The 22,338-nt window shown below is 39.3% G+C and overlaps 1 protein-coding gene across 4 annotated transcripts in view; it reads left to right on the top strand.

Annotated features, from left to right (window-relative positions):
- Positions 1–8,351: 8,351 nt before the first annotated feature.
- The window catches only part of LOC106939899 (tropomyosin alpha-1 chain), a 28,613-nt gene continuing 14,626 nt past the window's right edge, over positions 8,352–22,338 (top strand). For 2 of the 4 annotated variants that reach the window (XM_015022474.1, XM_015022475.1), the window contains exon 1: positions 18,137–18,349. In XM_015022474.1, coding sequence (XP_014877960.1) covers positions 18,218–18,349 — 132 coding nt within the window. In that variant the 5' untranslated portion in view covers positions 18,137–18,217. Of the gene's footprint in view, positions 8,679–11,849; positions 11,976–18,136; positions 18,350–22,338 lie in introns of those variants that run through there. The other 2 variants (XM_015022472.1, XM_015022471.1) reach the window with 2 other exon arrangements.

A 22,338-nucleotide genomic window follows, 5' to 3' on the forward strand; every position in this document is an offset into this window, starting at 1 on the left:
TAAGTTGGTTGTGTTATTGCTTCTTGGTTTATGTCCCATTACATTTGATATAATATACAGGTGCACATAATTTGTACCAATATACATAAATTTTTACCAGATGGAGAATCACACCTAGAGATACAGCTGCTTTAAATGTTAGATAAAACAGGTCATATGGGTCATCCAAACACTTTCCAGCCACGGATAGATATGAAACAAAATACAAACTCCCGCCCCCCAAACCTTCTTCCGATGACCCTTACACACAACATATTCAGTCCAGTTGTGAAAATCTTGTGTGCTGTATGCTGGAGTATCTAAAAATACATTTTGTGTGGGTCCAAATGCCAAGAAACCACATTTAGTAAAACATTCAATTCTGTCATGTACTTAAGGTATGCATGCTGTTTGCTCACTTTCTTATATGGGACTTTTTGCCATGATATACATGTCCTATGCGTTTTCCTGTTCCATACTTTATGATTACTTAACCATCTTGGGCTTAACGTTTCAGTTTATAGGCTCCCCCAAGAGGCTGAATAACTATTTGTTTAATTAATCTGAAAGTAGATCCTGCTCTCATTCTAGATCTGGAACTTTAAGGGCTCAGCATGCCGAGGTGAGTGAATTTTCATCTGAGCAGAGAATGTCTTCATAGCACCACGTTAAAATTTCCTTTGGGTTAGTTTTTACATACATTTCGTGGCAGTGTACCACACATAATGTATCTCAGAGTTGTGATAGGCAAAAAAATTTTTTAAATGTGCAAAAAATTTCTGCCTCAGAATAATTTAGCTGGAGATTGAAACGTAGAAATGCAATACTAAAACAGTTATTTTCTTGCACTGTTAAAACAGAAGGTAGAGCAGTAAAAGTGTGACACTGGGATTCAAAGTCGCTGTTTAGTGTAAAATGCAGCTTTTAAAGTCCCTAAAGTTTCATTAGAAGCATAGTGGCTCAGAAAGATGACGATAGCACAAACCCATGCTATCTGGTAGTATAAAATGGCATCATTTCATTCTGCTGTAAGAATATATCAAGCCCCAAAACATCAGTTTCCCTGAAAGCTATGTTATTATTTGAGTTTCAACTCAAGAGCAAACCTACACAGTGTTATTTTTTTCTCCTTTTAAGCATAAGTGCAACACCATAAATATCAAGAGACCTGGAATGTGTGTGAACGTGTAATTTCCCAAGCAGCACACTTAACTAAATGGTGCAGTTTGTGGATGCCCTCCGTTGTTTACAGAGCATTCCAGTTGTAGATAATTCTCCCGTGTGGTAAAGACCAATGAGGCCTGTTTCCCACACTCCTCCTAATGTGACTCAGACTGCAGATGAGTGCCTCATCAGTGTAAGCGGCAGCAGTCCAATGACTCTGTCATAAAGATACAGACAGAGCCAGAAGTGATGTTTAATTTCAGTCATAAATGCTGTGATAGCAAAAGTATATGCAAATGTGTTTTAACTACCCACACAGCTCTGAAAAAAGCCAAACAGCTGGGTTAATTAGAAACGGGATGAGTTCCTCTGTCCAAGTTTAGTCTCTGATTATGAATATGTGAAATTATTTGCGAACTTCTCATAAAATCTTTCGAAACTTCATGGTTTCCTCCCCTCTTCTTGCTGTAGCTTTAAATGTGACTATATATTCCCCAGCGAGAAGAGTTTTGGGGAGTTTTTTTACCTTAAAAGGCCATGTGGAGTGGAGCGCTGGTTTCCTGTGGGAGGGTTTTCCTCTTTCTTACTCTGGAGCTGAAAGTCCAGCCCATCCTCATCCTCACTCGCCCTGTCTGTCGCTCCCCCCCCTCCCCCCCGCCTCCCCTCTCCTCCTGATAAACACATTCACATACACACACGTTTTCTACACTGTGACCGAAGTGGTGAAATCCAGCTACAGCCAGATGTATGAGCATGACTCTTTATGTGAGTACACACAGTCAACAGGAGGTGAGAACACGGTCAAACAGGAAAACTCTGTAATATGAGACCTGAAGTAAAGGCAGCAGGCGAGAGGAGGAAGCAGGAAAGAAAGGAAAAACATTGTTGAGGACTGAAGCATGGGAGGAGACAGGAACTAAATTAGAGCCGTCGTGAATAGGGAAGAAGTGCAGAGCGGTGATAATAACTGCAGCTTTACCAAGCGGCGGATGATTTGTGTTGACTGAACGTCTCATCTACCCGACATCCTCTCTGTGAGCAGTCAGCATGTCAGTCAGGCTGTCTGTCTGATAGCGACTCCAAGGAATAATCTCCTTATAAGGTCTGCAGAGGACAGAGTTCCTGAAGCTGGTGTGTCATCAGCATGTCATGAATTTACTTTTATCACACACTTTAACCATGTGATTGTGTCTCCTTTGACCTGTATTTGTAGCTATAGTAAGCTTCCAGGTGTTAAGGAGATATTGTTATATTGCACTTCTGTGTACTTAGCGCTTTCCTTTTCGTTTAAGTCAGTTTATTGTTGAAACCTGAGACTTTTAAAAACTTTTTTATGGCATACAGGAGCAAATTTGGTAATGACAGACTCCACAAATCTTGCAGTGCTTTTAAACTGACACCATCCTGAAGGAGAGAGCTGACGGTATCAAATAAAAGATGTTTTGTGATCTAGTGAAAAGTTATAGATTTACAGAGAAGGTAAGAAAGAATCCATTCACCAAAAGCTAAAACAGAGGACCCTGCTTGCCGCCCAGCTCATACTCCGCCCGATTTGATCTTTCTTTCTCAAAGAGGCTTCCTATACTTCCTATACTTTCTGACCCGAGTCAGGCCAAATCCCAGAAAATAATAATGGTTTACACTGGCAAAGGCCCCACTGTCTCTGGCTCCAGGGCTGGTTAATCTCTCCAAGGTAGAACACCACTGTGTTCTACCAACACTGAGATCATCCAAAGGGCAAAGCTGTGGACAGAAAAGCCCCCAGCATCGTAGGGCTAATCAAACTCCTGGACCACGTTAAATTGGTCGTTTCACAGAAGGACAGGACGGGTACTGAGGGGGTCATCTGATCGCCTTCATTCATAGGGGTTCTGGACATGACGAGACCAAAGGCCACACCCAAAACCCTTTGGTCAGGCCAGAGCATGACTTGGGATCTGAACCGGTTGGAGAGAGTCGCTGTGGAAAGAAGTCTTTAGATTTGTCGCAACATTAAGCCTCTCTAAAGCCCCTCTTCCTGTCAGATTACTGTCAGTATCTTGAGACAATGTGTTGTGAATCAGAACTACGTATAAAAGCGAAATCTGATTACAGAAGGTTTTATCTTACCTTTACTTTCTTGCATTTCATAGTGAACTGATTTGTAAATTTATCATGAAACACTGATCATGAATCTTAAAATGTTAAGCTCATTTTTTGAACTACTGCCATTTTAAGTTTGTAGAAGGAAAAAAAAGAAGGAGCAAAAAAAAAAAAAAAACATTCCTAAAGAATAAAGTCAGTCGTCTAGACAGTCAGCCCTCCCTGGTCTCTGCACTGCAAGTTTTGGATGTCTCCCTGACTCAACACACCTGACTAAGACATATGTTAATTTAATGACATGCCCAGGGAACTACTAAGCCACTTGAATCAGTTTGGTAAAAGCAGGGACACGCCTAAAACACGTGAGTCCTAGAGGATCGAGGTTGGACACTGCTGAATAAAGGAGTTCAAGTTGTGATCTCAAATTTGACAAATCTTATAATCTGATTGCAGTTGCAGGATTTTCCCAACCCTGATTTCAGCATCCAATATGGCTGCATTGCTGACATTGATTGACACAAGGAAACAAGTATGTTTTCTACTTCTGTTTGTATCTTATTGAGTCTAAATAACTTCCTCCAATTTTAAAGTTAATTTTCCAAAGAAATACATTGATGTTATTAGTTTGTATTGCTAATTGTCAGCACATCACTAAGCTCAACAGTTAGCTGATCCCCCGCGGGCCGCTAATGTAGCTAATGTAGCTACTGTAGCTAATGTAGCTAATGTAGCTACTGTAGCTAATGTAGCTTTTGTCGTCAATTCCACCTGGTTATAGCCTCCTGACAACCAAGAAAAAAAAATATTGTCCAATCACCATTTTTTTTAAATCCCACATTCTTTGTAAGGTAATAAAAGGTTTTATGCACTTACTTTGTCTCTTCCCATAAAATGTGTTATTACTGATAAATGCCATTTTTATGAATTAGAAAAAGGTACGTACAAAAGTCCCACCCCTTCATATGTGGTATCATTGAAAAGCCCTAAATGTCCTCTCCAGATACCAAAAGGAATTAATTCAGTAGAATGCAGGGGGTGGGAGATATTCAAGTTTAGAAATGTCCTCTACAGAGGACAAAAAAGAACTACTGGTAGTCAGGAGGTTAAAACTTGGACCTAGAAAATGACTACATTTGATTTTGTCTGAGTTTTAACTTAAAAAGTAAATTGAACTCAAGAACATTAGCCAGCAACTCTTGTTCCTGTTACATTTGAATACTAACAGTTATTATTTTTATGTTACCTTGAAAAGGATTAATACCACAATTGGCATTCAAAGCATCCTCTCATGTGAAAAAAAAATTATTAATAATGTCATTCTTTATTTTATTTTATTTTTTTTTTCAGGAGTCTTGCCTTGGCATTTCATACATTTTATGCCATATTTGGAAGCTGGTTGCCTCTGTCATTACTTTAAAGTATACATACTTCAGGAATGTTGTCACTTTTTACTCACAGGAATCTACTTCATAATGTCATGATTACTGATGGTGAGTGAACACGGTTGTGAAATAAACAAAAACCATGAAATGATTTTATTTGAGCCAATGTCCAGCAGCAGATTGAATGTAACATCTTAACAATGTTTTGTTGTTGGGATGAATGTCAACCGAGGTTGTAACCTCCTTTTGGCCATGAAGAATACTTCTATATATTTGAACTGTGTGATTAATTTATAACACCCAAACTTCAGGTGCAGTTGAGGTGTTAGAACTGTCCTAGAGTGCTAGAGTTGTGCATTGAACCTATAAGTCATTTAAGCTGGAAGAAACAATTAAGATTAATTAAACAAAAGAGGAAAACATGCTGAACGTTCTGGACTTTGTGTACTGCAGCCATCTGACTCAAGCTGTCTGTTACAACATAATAATTAAGTACATCTGGGATGACATCTGAAGTTGTGAAACAGTAACCATGCAGCAGATTATGTCACAGTGATGTGTTTTAAGAAGACGTTCAAACATGCAGACCTCAGTCTCACAGCCGAGCCTCAGCCTGAGCAGTGAAGCCCGAGTGGAAGGGGTGAGAGGGGAAGTGGGGCTGGTTGTGGAGGGCACGATGTCATCACAGGCAGTTCAGGAGCTTAACGTCACACTGAAAATATGTGCTTCTGTCTACAAGGGTGCAAAAAGGTGCAGAAGAGGAGTGCTGCACGGCCGACATGAGTCATGCTTTATGTTTCCACCCCAAAGGCCCACGAGTTCACTGATGAACCCTTAGTAAGAGGATTTGCTGTTCTGGTTCTAGGAAGGCTGAAAAGTTTGTTCAGCTTGGCAGATGTTTTCCTCTGTGGTTGCATTTTCTTCCCCAACGTGATCTGTTATTCATACATAATAAATAATAACAAAAGAGAACAATTTCCCTTTGATCGGATGCTGTTCTTCTTCAGTCCATCCGCTGCATTCCTGTGGCTGGAAAGGAGCTGAAGGAAGCACGGTTGCAACAATAAGGCAAACATACTCAAGAAATCACTCATGTGCACTGAGTCAAACTCTGTGACATTCATGCAGCAGACACAGGAGACAAGCAACACCTGCTTAAAGAAGCAGAGCAAAGTAACGATGAGGCAGGTCTTCACATTTAGGACAAACTTTCTTCCTTCAATGAATCTCTTAAGGAAAAAAACGACACAGTGTCATGTTTTCTGCAAGATAAACATAAAATTTTGTTCACAATTTTAAGTGTATTTTTTAATTCACAAATAAAACTAGTATGGTCACTGAAAATGTGTGGTTTTGGCATGCAGACATAATCTAAATTATAAGATAAAAATTATTCTGACTTTAAATTTGTTCTTCGGCTTCTAAGCTGCAACTTCAGATGTACAGATGAAACCAGATGTTTACGCTGTATAAACAGACAATATCTTTTTTTATGGCACCAAATCAGAGTAAGCCTATCCCTGTTTTAAGTCACATAGGATTACCAACATGTTTTTACCTTCTCATATTCAGAACTTCACATATTTCTTTAATATTTGGTAGAAATTAATTTGACTTGGGTCAAATATCTTGGGTTTTCTTCCACAAGATTTTCTCTATAGTTTCCTGGTATTTTGGTTCATTCCTCTAGACAGAGTGTCAGAGGACAATAATGGCCGCTGTAGTTAACAAAGGCATCACAATGCTTCACTGTAGTCAGCTCTTTTCAGCTTCATCCTTCCTCTACAAACATACCTCTGAACCATAAGCCCATAAATTTACACTATCGATTCTTCACTCCGCAGAACATATTCTCTAAACCTCGTTGACTTATTTATGATGTAGATTTGAGAAAACTTGAGCTGGTTTTCCTTGTCCTTTAGACCAGTAGTGGTGTTCACTTTGTAGTTCAGGTATGGCGCCATTTAGAGAGAAAACGGGAACCTCATTGGCTGCAGAGTGTTTCTTTTCTACATTTTATGAGAGTCAGCACTGTTGTATAAACATTGATAAAATATATCCCAGGAAAACATTATTTGAAGTTTTTAATAAATTAGGTTTTTATGAAATGGTTTAAGTCCATTATCAAGTCTGTACAGATGCAGATAACAAGTTGGTTAAAATAAATCAACAGAGTTTTGTATCATTTTTGACAACATGGCTGTCCAGTCCCACAGTACACATCCATGCTGATGTATTTTTGCCTAGTGACGTGTTCTTTTGGTTTGTCTGGATATTTTCTCACTCTTTACAGGCTGACTGTGTAAATTGTTCTGCAATGTTCCCGTATTTCCTCTCTGGTTTTATCGCTCACTCATCAAAATCTAATACAGGACCAGAAACCTCTTCTTCCACACTCTATCTATAAATTTGATCACATTTCTTTTCTTTCACTTTTTTAGTTGCACTTGCAACAGCCACAGCAGTGTAACACAGCTGTATTACATTCTGCAGTTATGAAACCAAAACAGTTTTAAGTATTGATAAAACAGGGACACATTTGCAGAATGTAATGGCTGCCATTCAGCATCTCTCTGAATGTTTGACCTCCTCTGCTAAAACCTGTGATGTGGTTTTCTTCCATCTTTCCTTACTTCCATCCATTTTCCCATCATCTCGGACTACGCTAAAGGGGCAGCATTAGGTAAAATCAACGTCCACACAGCTCCTCCTCTGCCAGACTATCAGCTGAATCAGCAGCAATTAGCAAATACCTGGAGGAGCTGCACATCTGCTGAGCTCACCATGCAAACTGCTTTTCAGTGCAACACTCCTAAGAACAATTTTAAAGCCTTAAAAGAGGAATGTTGTTGTGATGACATGCTGAAGGCGGAGTCTCAGAAAGTCTCTTAAAAAACTCTTGAAGAAAGAGTTTCTTAAAGAGACAGAGACCTGATATCAATGTGTTAAATTACAAAGTTTAATTTATTTTGAGTTAAGTTTGATGCATTCAACACTTTTATAACAACTGATTGTAAAAAAACCTAATTGATTGTGCCATAAAATGTCACTGTGTGTCTGGAAAATACATAATACTGCCCCTTTAAGGAAAGCATGATGGTGCCACCACCATGTTTTATTGTAAGGATGACATTTTCTTGGGTGATGTTCAGAGTTAGTTTTGCACCAGTCTGAATGTCCTTTCAAATGCTCTCCACACCAGACAGTTTCGTGTACTTGATGCAGCTTCAAGGCCACACACACACACAGTGACATCCAAAGTTAAGAATACGATCGCAACTCATCTTTCACTTTATGTTTACATGTTATTTGATCAAGCACATGCTTGTCACGTAAGTGTCAGATATGTTGTCCTGGTGGAAAACTTGCAGGAGGTTATATGTGGAAGCCAGACCTGTTGGTGTGTGAAAACCCAGCAGTCCAAATAAGGAGATCAGGCAGGGTAAAGGGTAAGTGGAGTGAAGTGGAGTGGAGCAGCCTGGCTGTTCCTCACAGAGAGCGTTCAGCTTGATAGGAGGGAGAGAGTTGCTGAGAGGCTGATAGTCAGGGAGTGAGGATGGAGTGAAAGCAGAGTGGTGATTGGAGGGATGAGGAGAGGAATGAAAAGAGGGGAGAAAGGATGGAGAGGAAGGTTGGATAGAGGGAGGGAGTACTGAACCATGGGAGGAGATGAAGGAGGAGGAGGAGGAGAGGGTGATTGGAGACAGGAGGCAGGTTCTGCTGCAGCCCAAATAACTACCCATATAGGGCTGGGCTCTCCATCTCTTTCCACATCTCTCTCTGTCTCCTTCCTTCTGTCCTCTCCCTTTCTGTCTCTTTCCTTTTTATTGTTCCTCAGCAGCGCTCCGCTGGAAGACTAACATATTCCCCTCATCAAAAAGGCAACAGGAGGCATTAAAAACATTTTTTAAAGGTGCTTTCCCCCACATCTCAGAAAAAAGGAACTCAGTCGACACCATGGAGGCCATCAAGAAGAAGATGCAGATGCTGAAACTGGACAAGGAGAACGCCATCGACCGGGCAGAGCAGGCGGAAACGGATAAGAAGGCAGCCGAGGACAAATGCAAACAGGTGGGGAAAATGCAGCATTGGGAGTAGGCTAATAACAGTATGTGGCCTAGTCTTTTGATTTTTTTAATTAATGAGAAATTTTGTTTCAAAAGTAAAGTATCTGCAGTTTTAGAGCTGCAGTCTGAAATAATATTTTTTATTGAAATCCTGAGCTCAGATTAGCTTCAATACCAATCATTCCCCCACTGAATCAGTCTAAAAACTTTTATAGACTGTGAAGTATTTCCTTATCGCTCTTATCTTGATGCCATTAGATATATTTATAGCCATCATTACTATTTTTTTTTTTTACAAAGTGATTTCCTTCTGTTCTTCCGAGGCAATGCTTTTGAATAGTTCAGGTCATTTTCTTCATTGAACAACCTCATGATTAAATGTGAATAAATAAATGAATAGAGAAGGGAGAGATTACCAAAATCAAAAACTGAACTTTGCATCAACAAATCTTGCACATAAACACTGAATGGTGTGTCTTTGTATGATCACAAATCACTTTCTAGGTCAGCAACAAGAAACAAACAATCATTTCCAGCTACATTTTGAAAAATGTTTGTCTTATACCTCTGATTCGAGCCGCTGAGAGAAGAAGTGTTATCAGTAGAGATCACCCAGGAGCCGAGTCAAACATCCCACCTCTCCCAGCTCCAGTGTGTGTTTTTAATTGAATAGATATCACAAAGTGTTTGCAAAGGTACACACATTCTCAGAAAGACACAGTAGCTCCAGATGTCTGCTCTCGCCGATAAAGGCTGTATTTTTGGCATCAGGAGAGAACGTCCGAGTGGAATACAGCTGGATTATCAGACGTACTTCACAGGCTGTCAGGGTGACACCGATTAGGATGAACACCTGACTCTCTGTCTCTATGCCAACAGAGAAACGGAGGTATCAGCTGCACACTGATGCTCTTGTCACGAGAGACTGATAGCTACCGCGGCCATTTAAATGTTGCTTTACATCATAAACACAATTAGACTCTCAAATCAGCCACCGCTTTGCTATCAGTAATGTTCAAAACTTTGGCTTCACCGACGTCCCGGACGACTTAACTCGGTTACAATCGGCGATGAGATGTGAGACATTTCGCTTAAACTTATGAGGTATAATTTTATTCTATTTTAAAGCTAAGTTGGGAGAGGTGTTTGATGCATTAACACGACAGGTAAAACATTTTAGGAAGTGATAAATAAATGTATCTTTTACTGCAGCAACATGAAGTAACACTCAATCAAACATATGAAAATAAAAATAGAAAAATTCAGTCATCACTTTAAGTATATTTATGCGGTGGACAAAAAAAGAAGGTGAAAATAAATAATTAGAGCTGCACTTTATCTTGAAAGATTAACAGTGGCTGCAACACTAAACCTAAGACAGAATGGTGGGACTTTTGAAATTATAAAGAAAGGAAAAAGTCAGAAAAAGTAGATTAATCTTAACTGATGTCATTATATTTTCTGATGTGTTGTGGCCCTAAAAGTTTTTTTTTTTTTTTTTTTGTCAAAATAAATGCTTGGGGAGCCATTTCTATGTTAATATGGCTACATGTTTTAGATCATCACCTTGTTGAAAGACCCAATCCTGACCTATTCCAGGTTTTCTAATAGACATTTGTTTAAAAACTCCTGGTAGTTAAACAGTTTATGATGCATTGCACTCTAACGAGATTTACATGGACTCTGGAAAAGAAATAGGCCCGCAGAATCACAGATCCCCTACCATACTTAACACTAGGCATCAGTTGTTTTTCTACATATTAATACATTGCTTCACACTAACACAGACTTTATATGTTTGTGATGGTAGGAGGTTGGCAAGTAAGGCTTTCTTGCTGACTGCGTGGTGGCAAGACAAATATAGATCTTCATTCAGCTTAATGGCTAAAAAGTGTTATAAAAATATGTAATATTTAAAGGAAGCAGGAAGTCCTTTATTACTAGTTGGAAACTCCTATATAGTAAGAGCAACTTAAAAAATATGCTGAATTAAAAAATATATATTTATGATGTTAATATTTAACAGAGTCTTGGGGAGGCAAACAAACATGCAGCTTATTATTATTATTATTATTATTATTATTATTATTATTATTATTATTATTATTATTATTATTATTAATTCCCCTGTGAATAAATGTGCTTAAGTACAAGGTCGTACTTATCTATACTATTCAGTGTAAGGTCATGCTGCTGCAAGACTTGTTTATCTTCAGGTGTTTTAAAAATGTTCACCAGGAGCTCCAGTAAGCATATACAACTATTTCAAGGTAGCATGGAAACTGAAGATGGAAACAGGTGAGACTGCTGGATAACACTTTATTTGACTGGGTGTGCGTAAGACTGACATGACATCTGTCATGAACACAAAGGCATCTTTATGAATGTCTATGTCAGGAAAGGACATTCGGAAAATAATGACACTTTTAATGCAAAGTTGCATTGAAAGTCCATTAGAAGTGCCAACTTTACATAATTTTATAGATAATGACGCTTTATTGCAAAGTTAGCACTTTTAATGGACTTTCAATGCTACTTTTAGAGAAACTTTGCATTAAAAGTGTCATTATTTTCCAATTGACACTTCATAACTGTCATGTGTTGAGGTGGAGGTGGTGAGAGTGAACGCAGGCAGGACCCCAGATTGAGAGGTGATGATGATGATTGGTTTAATTGACAGTAGCACAAACAGTCCAGTTCAGGCGGCACGGCAGAGAACTAAGCAACAGCTTGATACCGGTAGCAACTGAAACTAATAAGACTGACATACAAGAGCTAACGCCGTCACAGGACTATACAGTTCAACTGTGACGACTAAGACAATTACTGACAACGACAAGACTGACTGTAGACGAGGACCAGACAAGAGACAAAGGCAACAGGTGGACTTAAATACATAGGGAGGGTAATCAGAGAATGAGACACACCTGGGAAGCAATCAACAGGACAGGGAAGACAGGACAGGGACAGGGCTAAACACAGAAAACCTCAAAAATAACTACACAGAAAATACAGAACACAATAACAACAGTCAGAGACATTCATAAAGACTTCTTTATGTTCATGACAGATGTTATGTCATGTATATGACAGTGTCATGTCAGTCTTACGCACACCCAGTCAAATAAAGTGTCACTGAAGAGGGTAACAGAAGTAACCTCTGGTCCTGTTGCAGCTGGAGGATGAGCTGCTGGACCTCCAGAAGAAGCTGAAGCAGACGGAGGATGAATTGGACAAATTCTCTGAGGGCCTCAAAGATGCTCAGGAAAAACTGGAACTGTCTGAGAAGAAAGCTGCAGATGTGAGTAAAACAGCCAAACACTCTTACCCCCCCGCCACCCCTCTCACACACATACTCACACACTCACACACACACCTGGCATCACAAGCTAAACCAAGTCTCCAGCCAAAGTTTGAAAACAGACATGAGGCTTTTGCCTCCTATCATCAACCACTTGTTCTGTTAACAAACAGACCACACACTTACACACGTATTACCATGGCGACAGTTGAAACTAGAGGCCCATTACTCCACAGCTGGTCCGTCATCAGCTGTAGGTTTACTTTGATCCATGGCTTGGCACTCTCTGGAAACTGTAACATTCCCGTGCAGCACTCTGAAAACATAAACGAGTGGCTAACCTGCAATCCGTTTAGTCAAGCACACACAGGCACTCAAATCTTTCAAAAAAAAAAAGCTAAATATAACACAAATCGTCATTATTATCCAGTAAATATATATATATATTTTACTTTTGGCATTCAATGAGACACTCATAAGGTGTTTTTTTTATTTTTATTTCCAGAATATTGAGACTTCTTTCATGTATCCAATGCTTTCCTTCATAGACGAAACAGAGAATATGATGCTACAGAAAACATTTAGATGGGAAATTTCAAAAATAATACCTGAAAAAACTTTAAGCAGAGCAACTGTACATCAGTTTGTACATCACATTTAAGCTATAAAACTGCACACATAATATATTGGGATCAAATTTAACTCCACCAAACAACCAGCAAAAAAAAATGCTCCATTCAGAAATAAAATTAGTTATTTTTAAAATGACAGAATATATATTGAAATTAAGAGATGTTGTGCTCCCAAGGGCTTGATTATTTTACTCACTGATTGGTGTAGAAGTCTCTGACTAAACTCAACTCCTGATTCCTGTTGTTGGTGTTACGTCTGTGACTCTACACTGTGCTTGTAGATGAGCTGTTGTCTGAACAATACAGTTGTTTTCTTTAGCTATGTCTTCGAACCTCATGTTGCAATTTCTTTCCTTCAATTTTTTAAAATTAATTTGTATTTGCAGTTCTCAGAGTAAAACATTACTGACCTAAACAGACTGGGTATGTCCAAAAACTTTTAGCATTTTAAAAAAATCCTTTTTTATAAGACATAACTTGGTGTAGAAGGAAAAGCCTTAAGCTATGCAGCTCTGTACTTAATCAGTACAATCTGGGTGGAAAGGCCATATTTTAGATTGTTAGCATCACCACAAACCACAAGACTGTATTTCTGTCAGTGTTGGTTCCTCTGGCACTGGGGAGAGAGCATGCTTGTACACAAGAGTGTGTTTTGTTGCCTGAGTCCGTAATTATGTGTGTGTGTGTGTGTGTGTGTGTGTGTGTGTGTGTGTGTGTGTGTGTGTGTGTGTGTGTGGAAAGCAAAGAAAAGAGGCTAAGTCAAGGGCAATGATAGTCCCAATGAATCTTTAACATCCACACCAAAGACGAGACAGTTTGTTGGTGAAATGGCGTATTAACAAAAACAAATTAGAATCCAATGATTTAACCCTGTTGCGTGCGAGGACTGAGGCAAACGTAAAGGACTATGGCAAATGATACAAGTTTTACGTGTGTGGGGTTGGTTGGACCCCATTTCTACATACAAGGGTTAAATAAAAAAATTAAATAAAAAAGAAACAAAGCAAGCTGAGCAGATAGAGTTTAGTCAAGGACAAAACTCCTCTAACGTCCTCCAAGATGTGCCATTGTTAGAGCCTCATGTGAAGGAAATCCCAGGGAAATGCAGCTTTGTTCTGTGTGCACACAAAGACAAGGGAGGGCTTTGCCGTACGGAGACACAGCTGGAGTCTGGGGCCATGCAGGATTGTCCTCAACGCAGCAACTGAACACAATCTGAGGACGACTCCGAGAAGCCTCACAGAGAAAAATGATAAACTGGACTCCTGAAGGACCGTTTACAAAGCCGCAGACTGAACATAAACACGGATCGGGTGCGAACACTCCACATGAGCATAAATATCGCATCAATTTTGTGATGCTTTTTCTAAGACGGAAAAATATACGACAGGAGAAAAAACTGTGTTATTTACATGAATTTTATTTTGTGGTGTATTGTCTACAGGTCCAAGTTTTAACACACACCCCTAATGTGATTCTAAATATCTTCGGATGTTGCAGCTCATCCATACCTGTGCAGCCATGATCAGGCTTCTGGGATAATCTGGCTGAATATTTGACAACTTTTGGTAGAATTTGTGGAGTTCATTTGAAATTGGTTCATGTCTTTAAGCAGAATCCACAAAGTTTTATTTTATTTGACTTGGAGGCTTTCCAAATGTCTCAATTCAACCTTGTGTTGATTTAAGATTCTGTTCACATTTGTTTTTTCATGAAAATGCGTCACTTGCGGCGCAAGAACCACAGCATAATGGTACCATCTTCATTTCTAGTCTTCTTTGGCTTGAGAGATTCAGCCCTCTGGACATATCTGATGTCATGGTACTCCGTTTTTCTCCAGAAGACATTGGGCTTGTCCATGTTCATAACAGTAAATTATATTTCAGCTTTAGTGGTTTCAGTGCAGAGGCTCCATTTCTGGTCGGCTTGGGTCAAATGGCTGAAAGTTGCACACGCCTGGGTTTTCCAACAGGAACATGAAGTGGATCTGACTTTAGAATGGAAACGTTTTGATTCTTTTCTTTCCTTCCTAAAAGCTCTGACATTACCTGCCCTTAAAAGCCAGGCCCATACGAAACTAATGAAATTTAAGTAAATTAACTCTACCAATTCTGTCTTGAAGAGCGGTCAAACATTTTTGCCAGAACTGCTCCACAAGCTTTTCAACGGCTAAAAACATGAGACTTCCCAAAGGACATTTATCCAAATAAAAGTCGGAGGCATGTGCAGATTTGATAAATAATCTTTATGTCTGGATTATAAAGAATCAGCAATAAATTCAAACATTGCTTTTGCATGCTATGTAACAATTTCACCTCCCTGAAAGAAGAAATAAATAATAAAAATCTGGGTAACACTTTATTTGAAGGGGGTTGAATAAGACTGTCATGACACTGTCATAAACATGACATGACACTTTTAATACAAAGTTGACATTATTCAAAATGTCTTTGTTATGACAACTTGACATTAACCAAGAAATCATTACTGATATAAATTTGTTCTAAAAGTATTACTGATTGCACTTTAAAAATTAGGTAACTTTATGTTATTAAAGGTAAAGTTTAAACAGTAATGATTTCTTGGTTAATGTCAAGATGTCATAACAAAGACATTTTGAATAATGTCAACTTTGTATTAAAAGTGTCATAATTTACCGAATGATGCTTTATGACAACAGTCATAAATATTCATGAAGACTTATTCATGTTCATGACTTGTGTTATGTCATGTTTATGACAGTGTCATGACAGTCTTATTCACCCCCCTTCAAATAAAGTGTTACCAAAATCTGTTGGATTCAAGCTTCTAACCTGAACTGTCTGGAGTTAAAACTCTTAAGTAGAAAGATATATGTTCCCTTTGGATGTATGACATTCCCAGTGAAGCCAGTGACAAGAAAATAACAAGAAGTAAAGACATTCTGCTCCACTTGCACAAATTCTCCTCGGCATGTCACTCATTAGGGGCAGCAGTCAAGTCATTACACATGTGAATTCAGAGAACTGTCCAGAAAACCTGGACTCTAAAGCAGCCTTTAGCAAAAAAAGAAAAAAAAAAAGAAGAAAAAAACGTTGTGTTTTCTAAAAGGGAACCAGAGCAGAGGTGCCAATATGTAGGTCATCGCTGTTTATTGTTAGCTCAGGCTACCAGATGGAGTCCGTACTTCAAGATCCCAACCTTTGTGCAGCCTGTGGAGATAAAGATGGCACCATTCAGTCATTGTGTGTAGACTTATAACTCACAGCAGCAACAGTTACAGTCTGAGCGGAGAAAGCAGAGAGAGAAGGAGAGAAGGCGGGGGGTGGAGAGGGGTAGAGGTATGTGAAGAATGCAGCTAAGGCAAACAGAAAGTCCCACACTCCTGTGTCTAATAAATATCAGGGCTTCCAGCTTTTCCGGTGCAAGGGGCAAATAAGAGAGCGGAGTCTCGATCGACACACGAGTCTGATTTGAGGGGATTTTCTTCTTTCTGCAAACATGTTTGACTCTGAGCCGGGCTCTGCTGCCTCCCTGTCCAGTTCATGCAGCACTGTTTGTTCCCAGGCCGGTCATGTGAATGAGAGACGATGAGGGTAAACACAGAGGCAGGTCTATGAGGGACACATGAAGGGGGGAGGAGGGGGATAAATCAGATTTACACCCACTCAAGGCCCATCGTTTTGTGCTGGCAGGTGGGGGACTCATGGATGTTTGCTCTCTCCTTCATGACAAACACTCTGCATGGTTCCTCAAAAGCACAACCATTTACACTGAATATTTGAAGTTGTAAATACAGTTACAGATTAATGTTACTTTACTAATATGAGCTAAACTGTTTCAAGCAAGCATCTCAAATATCCAACGTCTTCCGAGTTCAGTTAGAGCATCCAGACAGACTATTTATTATAAATATATATATGAAGGCATCAAAGATTTGCCAGAAAATATCAGTGAGCACACCAGGTCAGGAAAGGAAATGAAGCAACAACCCAAACTTTAAACAACTTTGTATTGCATTGCTGAATCCTCTATGTGAGAGTGGATAAACAGTATGGCACAGCTGTATATGGACTGAGATGTGGTTGTCCATCATCCTAAACTCAACAAGTCCAACGATGAGCATTGTGGATTTTTTTTCTTTCACATTGGGGATGTGTATGTGTCCATGCTATGGGCTACACAGTAGTGAGGAATGTAGATGACAATCATTAACACCTTCTACATGGATGGTAATTCAATTAAATTCAATTTATAAATACTTTATTGACCCCAAAAGGAAATTAAATGTAGCTGTAGCTCATTTAATTAAGGAGTTTCTGCAGATGGTGATGGCTGTGGGCAAGAAAGATCTTCTGTAGCGGTCTGTATTGCAAGGACGTTGAAGAAGCCTCTGACTGAAGAAGAGGGAAGGTGGAAAAGCAACTATGATAACCGTAGCCCATTCAAGAGTTTGGAGGTATTCACAAGGTAGAGGCAGTGTTTTCATGAGCCTCCTTGCGTATCCCAGAAATGGGCTGCAAATGTCACATATCCTCATATTAAATGACTCCTCCTGAACCAGGAGCAATGTCAGAAGTCATTATCCTGGGCTAAGAGGTAATTACCTGCATAGGTAAATGCAGTAATTAATGCAAAAAGAGCCACCATCAAGGGTGCTGTTACTGTATGTGCATATCCTATACAGTACAGGGCCATGCCTTTGAGCAGGATTTTTTCACTGGTCTTAAATGAAATTAATTTTTTCAGAGGAGCTGATTATGGAAGCGTACATAATCATCAAAATTAACAGAAAACACTTGAAATTAACAACTCTGTGTGTAATGAATCAATATAATAACCAAAATTTACTCTTTTTTTAAACTGAAATATAGAGATGAATTGCCTTTCAGATGACATTGTGATTTACTGTGATGCACCTGGATATTTAGCTTTACTCTAATGTTGATGGTTGTTTCCACATCCACTGAAGAGAAAATCAGATTGTGGAGCTTTGAGTGTGACAAAACCAAGAACCTCCTACTGGCAAATTAATTTATTTGTCCTGTTTTTTTTTTTTTTTTTTTTTACTTCTGGGCTCATAGCCCTCACATCAGACCTTCTTAAACACACACACTCATAAAAACGTCCCGCCCCTCTCTGACCTCACCAATCATCTCTCTCCCTCCTGCTCACTCCAGCGCTCTCTGCTCTCCTCTCCGCACACCGTCTGTGATCCTCCTCAAACCCGGGACCAAAAACCTGCTGAGCACATTCTTGAGGACGACTATCTGGTCTGCACATGAGCCTTTCATTCCCACACACCAGGAGCCATCTTTGGAGATCACCTGGACACTCACACCTTTCACTTATTTAACTTTCTTTTCCCCTACCGGACTTGAACGACTCATTTTTTTTCTTTTTACCAGTCAGGGACGGACATCTAGTGTTTTTTTTTTTTTTTCTTGCCTGTCTGTAAACAAGCGACCAAAGTTATTATTATTTTACTAATATTCTAAATTATTCAACTGGGTTGACTAAGTAACTTGGAAGCTGTAGTACACGCCTTTTTTTCTTTCTTTCTTTTTTTTTTGCACAACCCATTTCTCGTTTTCCTCTACGTTTAGTCTTAAGTAACAAAAACAGGGAACAATGGCAGGTTTGAACTCTTTGGAAGCTGTGAAGAGGAAGATTCAGAGCTTGCAGCAGCAGGCCGACGACGCAGAGGACCGGGCTCAGGTCCTACAGAGAGAACTGGACGGTGAACGGGAGCTCCGAGAAAAAGTGAGACTATCTCCTCCTCCTGCTCTACTTCTTTTCTCTCACTTTTAACCCCACCGCTGTGCGTATACTTTTGGTTTGTTGCTGCAGTGTCAGGCTGGTGAACTGGTTTTGGCAGGCTTCGCATGTACCTCCTCGGGTGTAAAGCGTCTCATTAGATCATGTCATTGATTCACTCGCGGGCGTGATTGTTCCACAATGCAAGGCGTTGGTCTGTAATGAAAAAAAAAAAAAAAAAAGAAGTTTGGATTCCTTGCGCATGCGCAGTGTTGTCTGACTAGCAGAACTGAAGTGAATGAACCACGTAGACATCCACATGCAAAAGTTTAATCTATATGTGGACGCTGTTATGATATTGGTAACATTTTCATTGAGTTTCATGAGTTTTGACTTTGACTTTATATATATATATATATATATATATATATATATATATATATATATATATATATATATATATATATATATCTTTTTTTTAAGCTTCATTGGTGTGGCAGTAGCACATCAGCTGTTTGGACACTTTCTCACTGCAGCAGATAAGAAAATACAAAACACATTGCTGGAAAAGATCTTCCTGTGATACATAATAATCTGAGCGTTTTCCATCATGCGTAGCAAGAAAACAGCTTGTTAAGACAATTGTTTTCGCTGGCCTTCTCTAATCATGCTGACTTTTGAATGTTGATGTGACCAGTAGCTGTATTAGCATAATTTAAAGGGTTTTTATGCCAAACAAGGTGTGGGCCTGTGTGAGATTCTTGAGTAAAAGTCCCACAGTTTGAAATTTACAGAATGATCTAATAGCTGGGTTTTTTTTATGTTAAGTACTTTGTAATTACAGTCATAATGTCTCTGGTGTTCATTTATTGTCGTTTTCAATTTTCAGGCAGATTTAAGCAAACGTATAAAGAAAACATGCTACATTTAACTGTATTTTCCAAGTCAGTATGATTTCTTTTTTGCCCATCAGCCCTACAGTGTAACAAAAGCTGGTATTAGCTGGTTAGTTAGTTGCACAATTGGCTAGCCTGCATTCTGCTACTTACCAGTCATGTTTGTTGCTTCCACGCTGTAGTTTCTAAACGCATCATGGTTAATAAGAGTGACTGGTGACCAGATTAGTGAGACTTGTCAACAAAGAACAAGTTTTGAAGCTGGATTTCAGCTGACTAGCACTGATCAGCAACATTGGCTATATTTAAAAAAGTGATGATCTTTTAGTTTCCATATTTAAATGACTTCTGTCTGTTTTATTTGTCAAATGACTACATTAGTCTTTCTTGTAATCATGGTAGAAGTGAGGTAGCCCTTTTTCTACCAGCTGACCAGCAATGTGCAGGAACCAGTAGAGGGGTGGGTTATTCTGCTTAAACAAAATGTCTGAAATGTGTGGTGAAAAATTTTAGCAATTCAGATACTGTAACTTTTCATAAGTGCTGAATACATTGGTAACTGTAACTAGTTCCTGTCTTGGTAGGATTAGTGAGTCAAATCAAAAGAACTTAAACTAAATTGTCAAATAATAGGGAGATCACCTAGATCTGGGTTAAACATGTATATTTTCAGCATTTTTAAATTATATACACTTTTCTTCCTTCATTCATGCCTGAAAACATGAACTAACAAACTGGTTATTGATAAAATCCTTTAGCTGATCAAAAGTCCAACCTTAGCATCAAACCCACCTTCATGTGACCCAGCTGTGAACTGTCAAGGCAAAAGAAATAATAGCAAGAACTTCAGCTTGCTTGTGTTTACATTTCAACACTCTGTAGTTACATAACTTGGTCTGAAACTGGCAAACGTCATGGCTGAAGCTCCACAAAATGTGCCTGTTTGGACAAGTCAGAAATATTCACACCCGCTCTGCCTCTTTGACTCGGGCCACATCTGACTTTTATGACTTAAAGCAGCAAAAGTAAAAGTAGTGCAAGGGGAAAAACTGCTTAGCAGCATAGTAGGGCATGGTTTTATAGTGCCATACCTTCTGGTTTGCGGGACCGGAGGGAAGATTCGAGGAAGAGTGGGAGGAGGGGAAGGTGTGGCTCTAAAGATATGGCTCCTGAACTGATGAAAGGAGCAGACCCGTCGGAGGATTTACCTCCTTTTGTTAGGCTGCCTATTAGGTAACAGGGGACCATTTCTTTTTTTTTTTCACTTGACAATTGGGCGTTTTCCTGGCTTGTGATGCAGACGTAAATATTGACATCAAAAATAATTATATCCCGTCTGACTTTATACATCTCAGAATGTTGCTAAATTGATTTGAGTTTTGTCATTGCTTAATAGAAAATCCTGCGTTTGGTGTTTTTAAGTATCGACGGCAATAAAAACAAGTTAGAAACTTTAACAGAGGAGTTATTCTCTTTCAGAAGGTACCAAATCAAAGTTCACAGATGCATCAGCTCCATCTTGCTGTTGATGATTTCCACAGGGCGTCCTCCGACTTTGTTTGCTGCTTTTTGCAGCTTCAGACGTCGCACATTTCCCTCCGTTTGTGTTCACAGTCAGCTATTCCGGTGCACGCTTATGTGGCGAGGTCGGTGTGGTCCCATATGCGAGTAATTAGGACAACCTGGAGTCATTTCTTTTTACACAAAAACACCCTTTCATCCCAGCACGGGGAGATCAAAAACAGGAACCTCGCTGAGTACAATGGCCTATCAGGCCACCCTTTACCACATCTGTCACCCAAAAAATAGAGAAAAAAGTGAAGTAATGGCTTGATGTTGCATCTCATGTGGATTTGATGCTCGGGTGAAACTTTAAAGCTACTTTAAGAGAAGTGATCTGTTCCTGATTCGTCCATTAGACTTGTTTATTCCCCGCCATCATTCTCAATGAGCTGTTCAGTGTTCTCTGTGGTTACTCCAGGGCAGGCTATAGATAATCCTTTGCGCTCTGTGAGAGCTGCTTGGGACGCCCGGTTGGACCAGATTAGCTGCTTTTAGCAGCATGAAACTTTGTTGTGATGCTTTTAAGTAGTTCAATAATCAGAGGGAGAGAGGTTTTAAACAGGCAATTCCTCTTTTGAAGTTAAAAAGTTCTTCTGCTTCTTCTGTGCGGTTTTGTTGGGAAGCAGGAACACAGTTCTCCATGGTGACGGTTTGTTTTTATCTTCTCGGATCTATTTCTAAAATCTCATTTAAAAAAAAAAAAAGAGGAAGTGAGACTCCAACCCTCACTGATGTATTCCCCCACCCTGACTGCCCCTCCCAGGATGTCGTCTGGCGACTCTGGTCCAGCACTTCCTGTACTTCTACTCCTAACGCTTCCTGTCCCTGAGCTCCAACCCAGATCAACAGGAAGATTAGTACTTGAGGTGGGGTTGGATCTCAGATAGTTGTGTACGACTTTTGCGAAGCTTCAAGACTTTTGTATTCACTCCTGTCTCTTTCAGGTGTTATGATTTAGCAGAACAGGGAAGCTGTGAATTGTACTAATTGATAGAATATGTCTGTCAGCTTTTTTTTTTTTTTTTTTACGTCTGTATGAGATTTAATTCAATGTGTACAGAATGTTGTGCATGCAGCCCTTTTATTTGAAGCTGGGAAAAGATCCTGAATAATTTCTGCGTGTAACACAAGTCCTTTTCGTCTGACATGATTATGTATCAAAGCGCTGATCAATAAGATGTCGCCACCCTCTTTGAACGTAGACAGAATGTGAATCTCAGGTATGATAACCATGAGTAAAAACACTGCTGTTTCCTAGCAACACAGTTTTGAAACAAAAAAATTACGTGACCCGGTTTCACTTATCTAAAACAGAACAGCAACAATTTATTCCTGCTGCTGGGGAAAAAAAATATGCGATGTCTGGATTATGATAGTTTGAGTATATGTAACATTCACTGCTCTTTCTGACTTAGCAGAGGTTCTCAAGTGCTTGTTCCACAGAATATTATAATTTTTTTTATTCTAATATTTATTGAGTGAGACTTTAAGTATAGGTTAGTCAGGCTATCTGTTCAGCTAGACTCTGCAATCAGC

The sequence above is a fragment of the Poecilia latipinna genome, unplaced genomic scaffold (genome assembly GCF_001443285.1).
Source record: "Poecilia latipinna isolate Pla-1442-1.1 unplaced genomic scaffold, P_latipinna-1.0 Scaffold3021, whole genome shotgun sequence".
NCBI classification, from domain to species: Eukaryota; Metazoa; Chordata; class Actinopteri; order Cyprinodontiformes; family Poeciliidae; genus Poecilia; species Poecilia latipinna.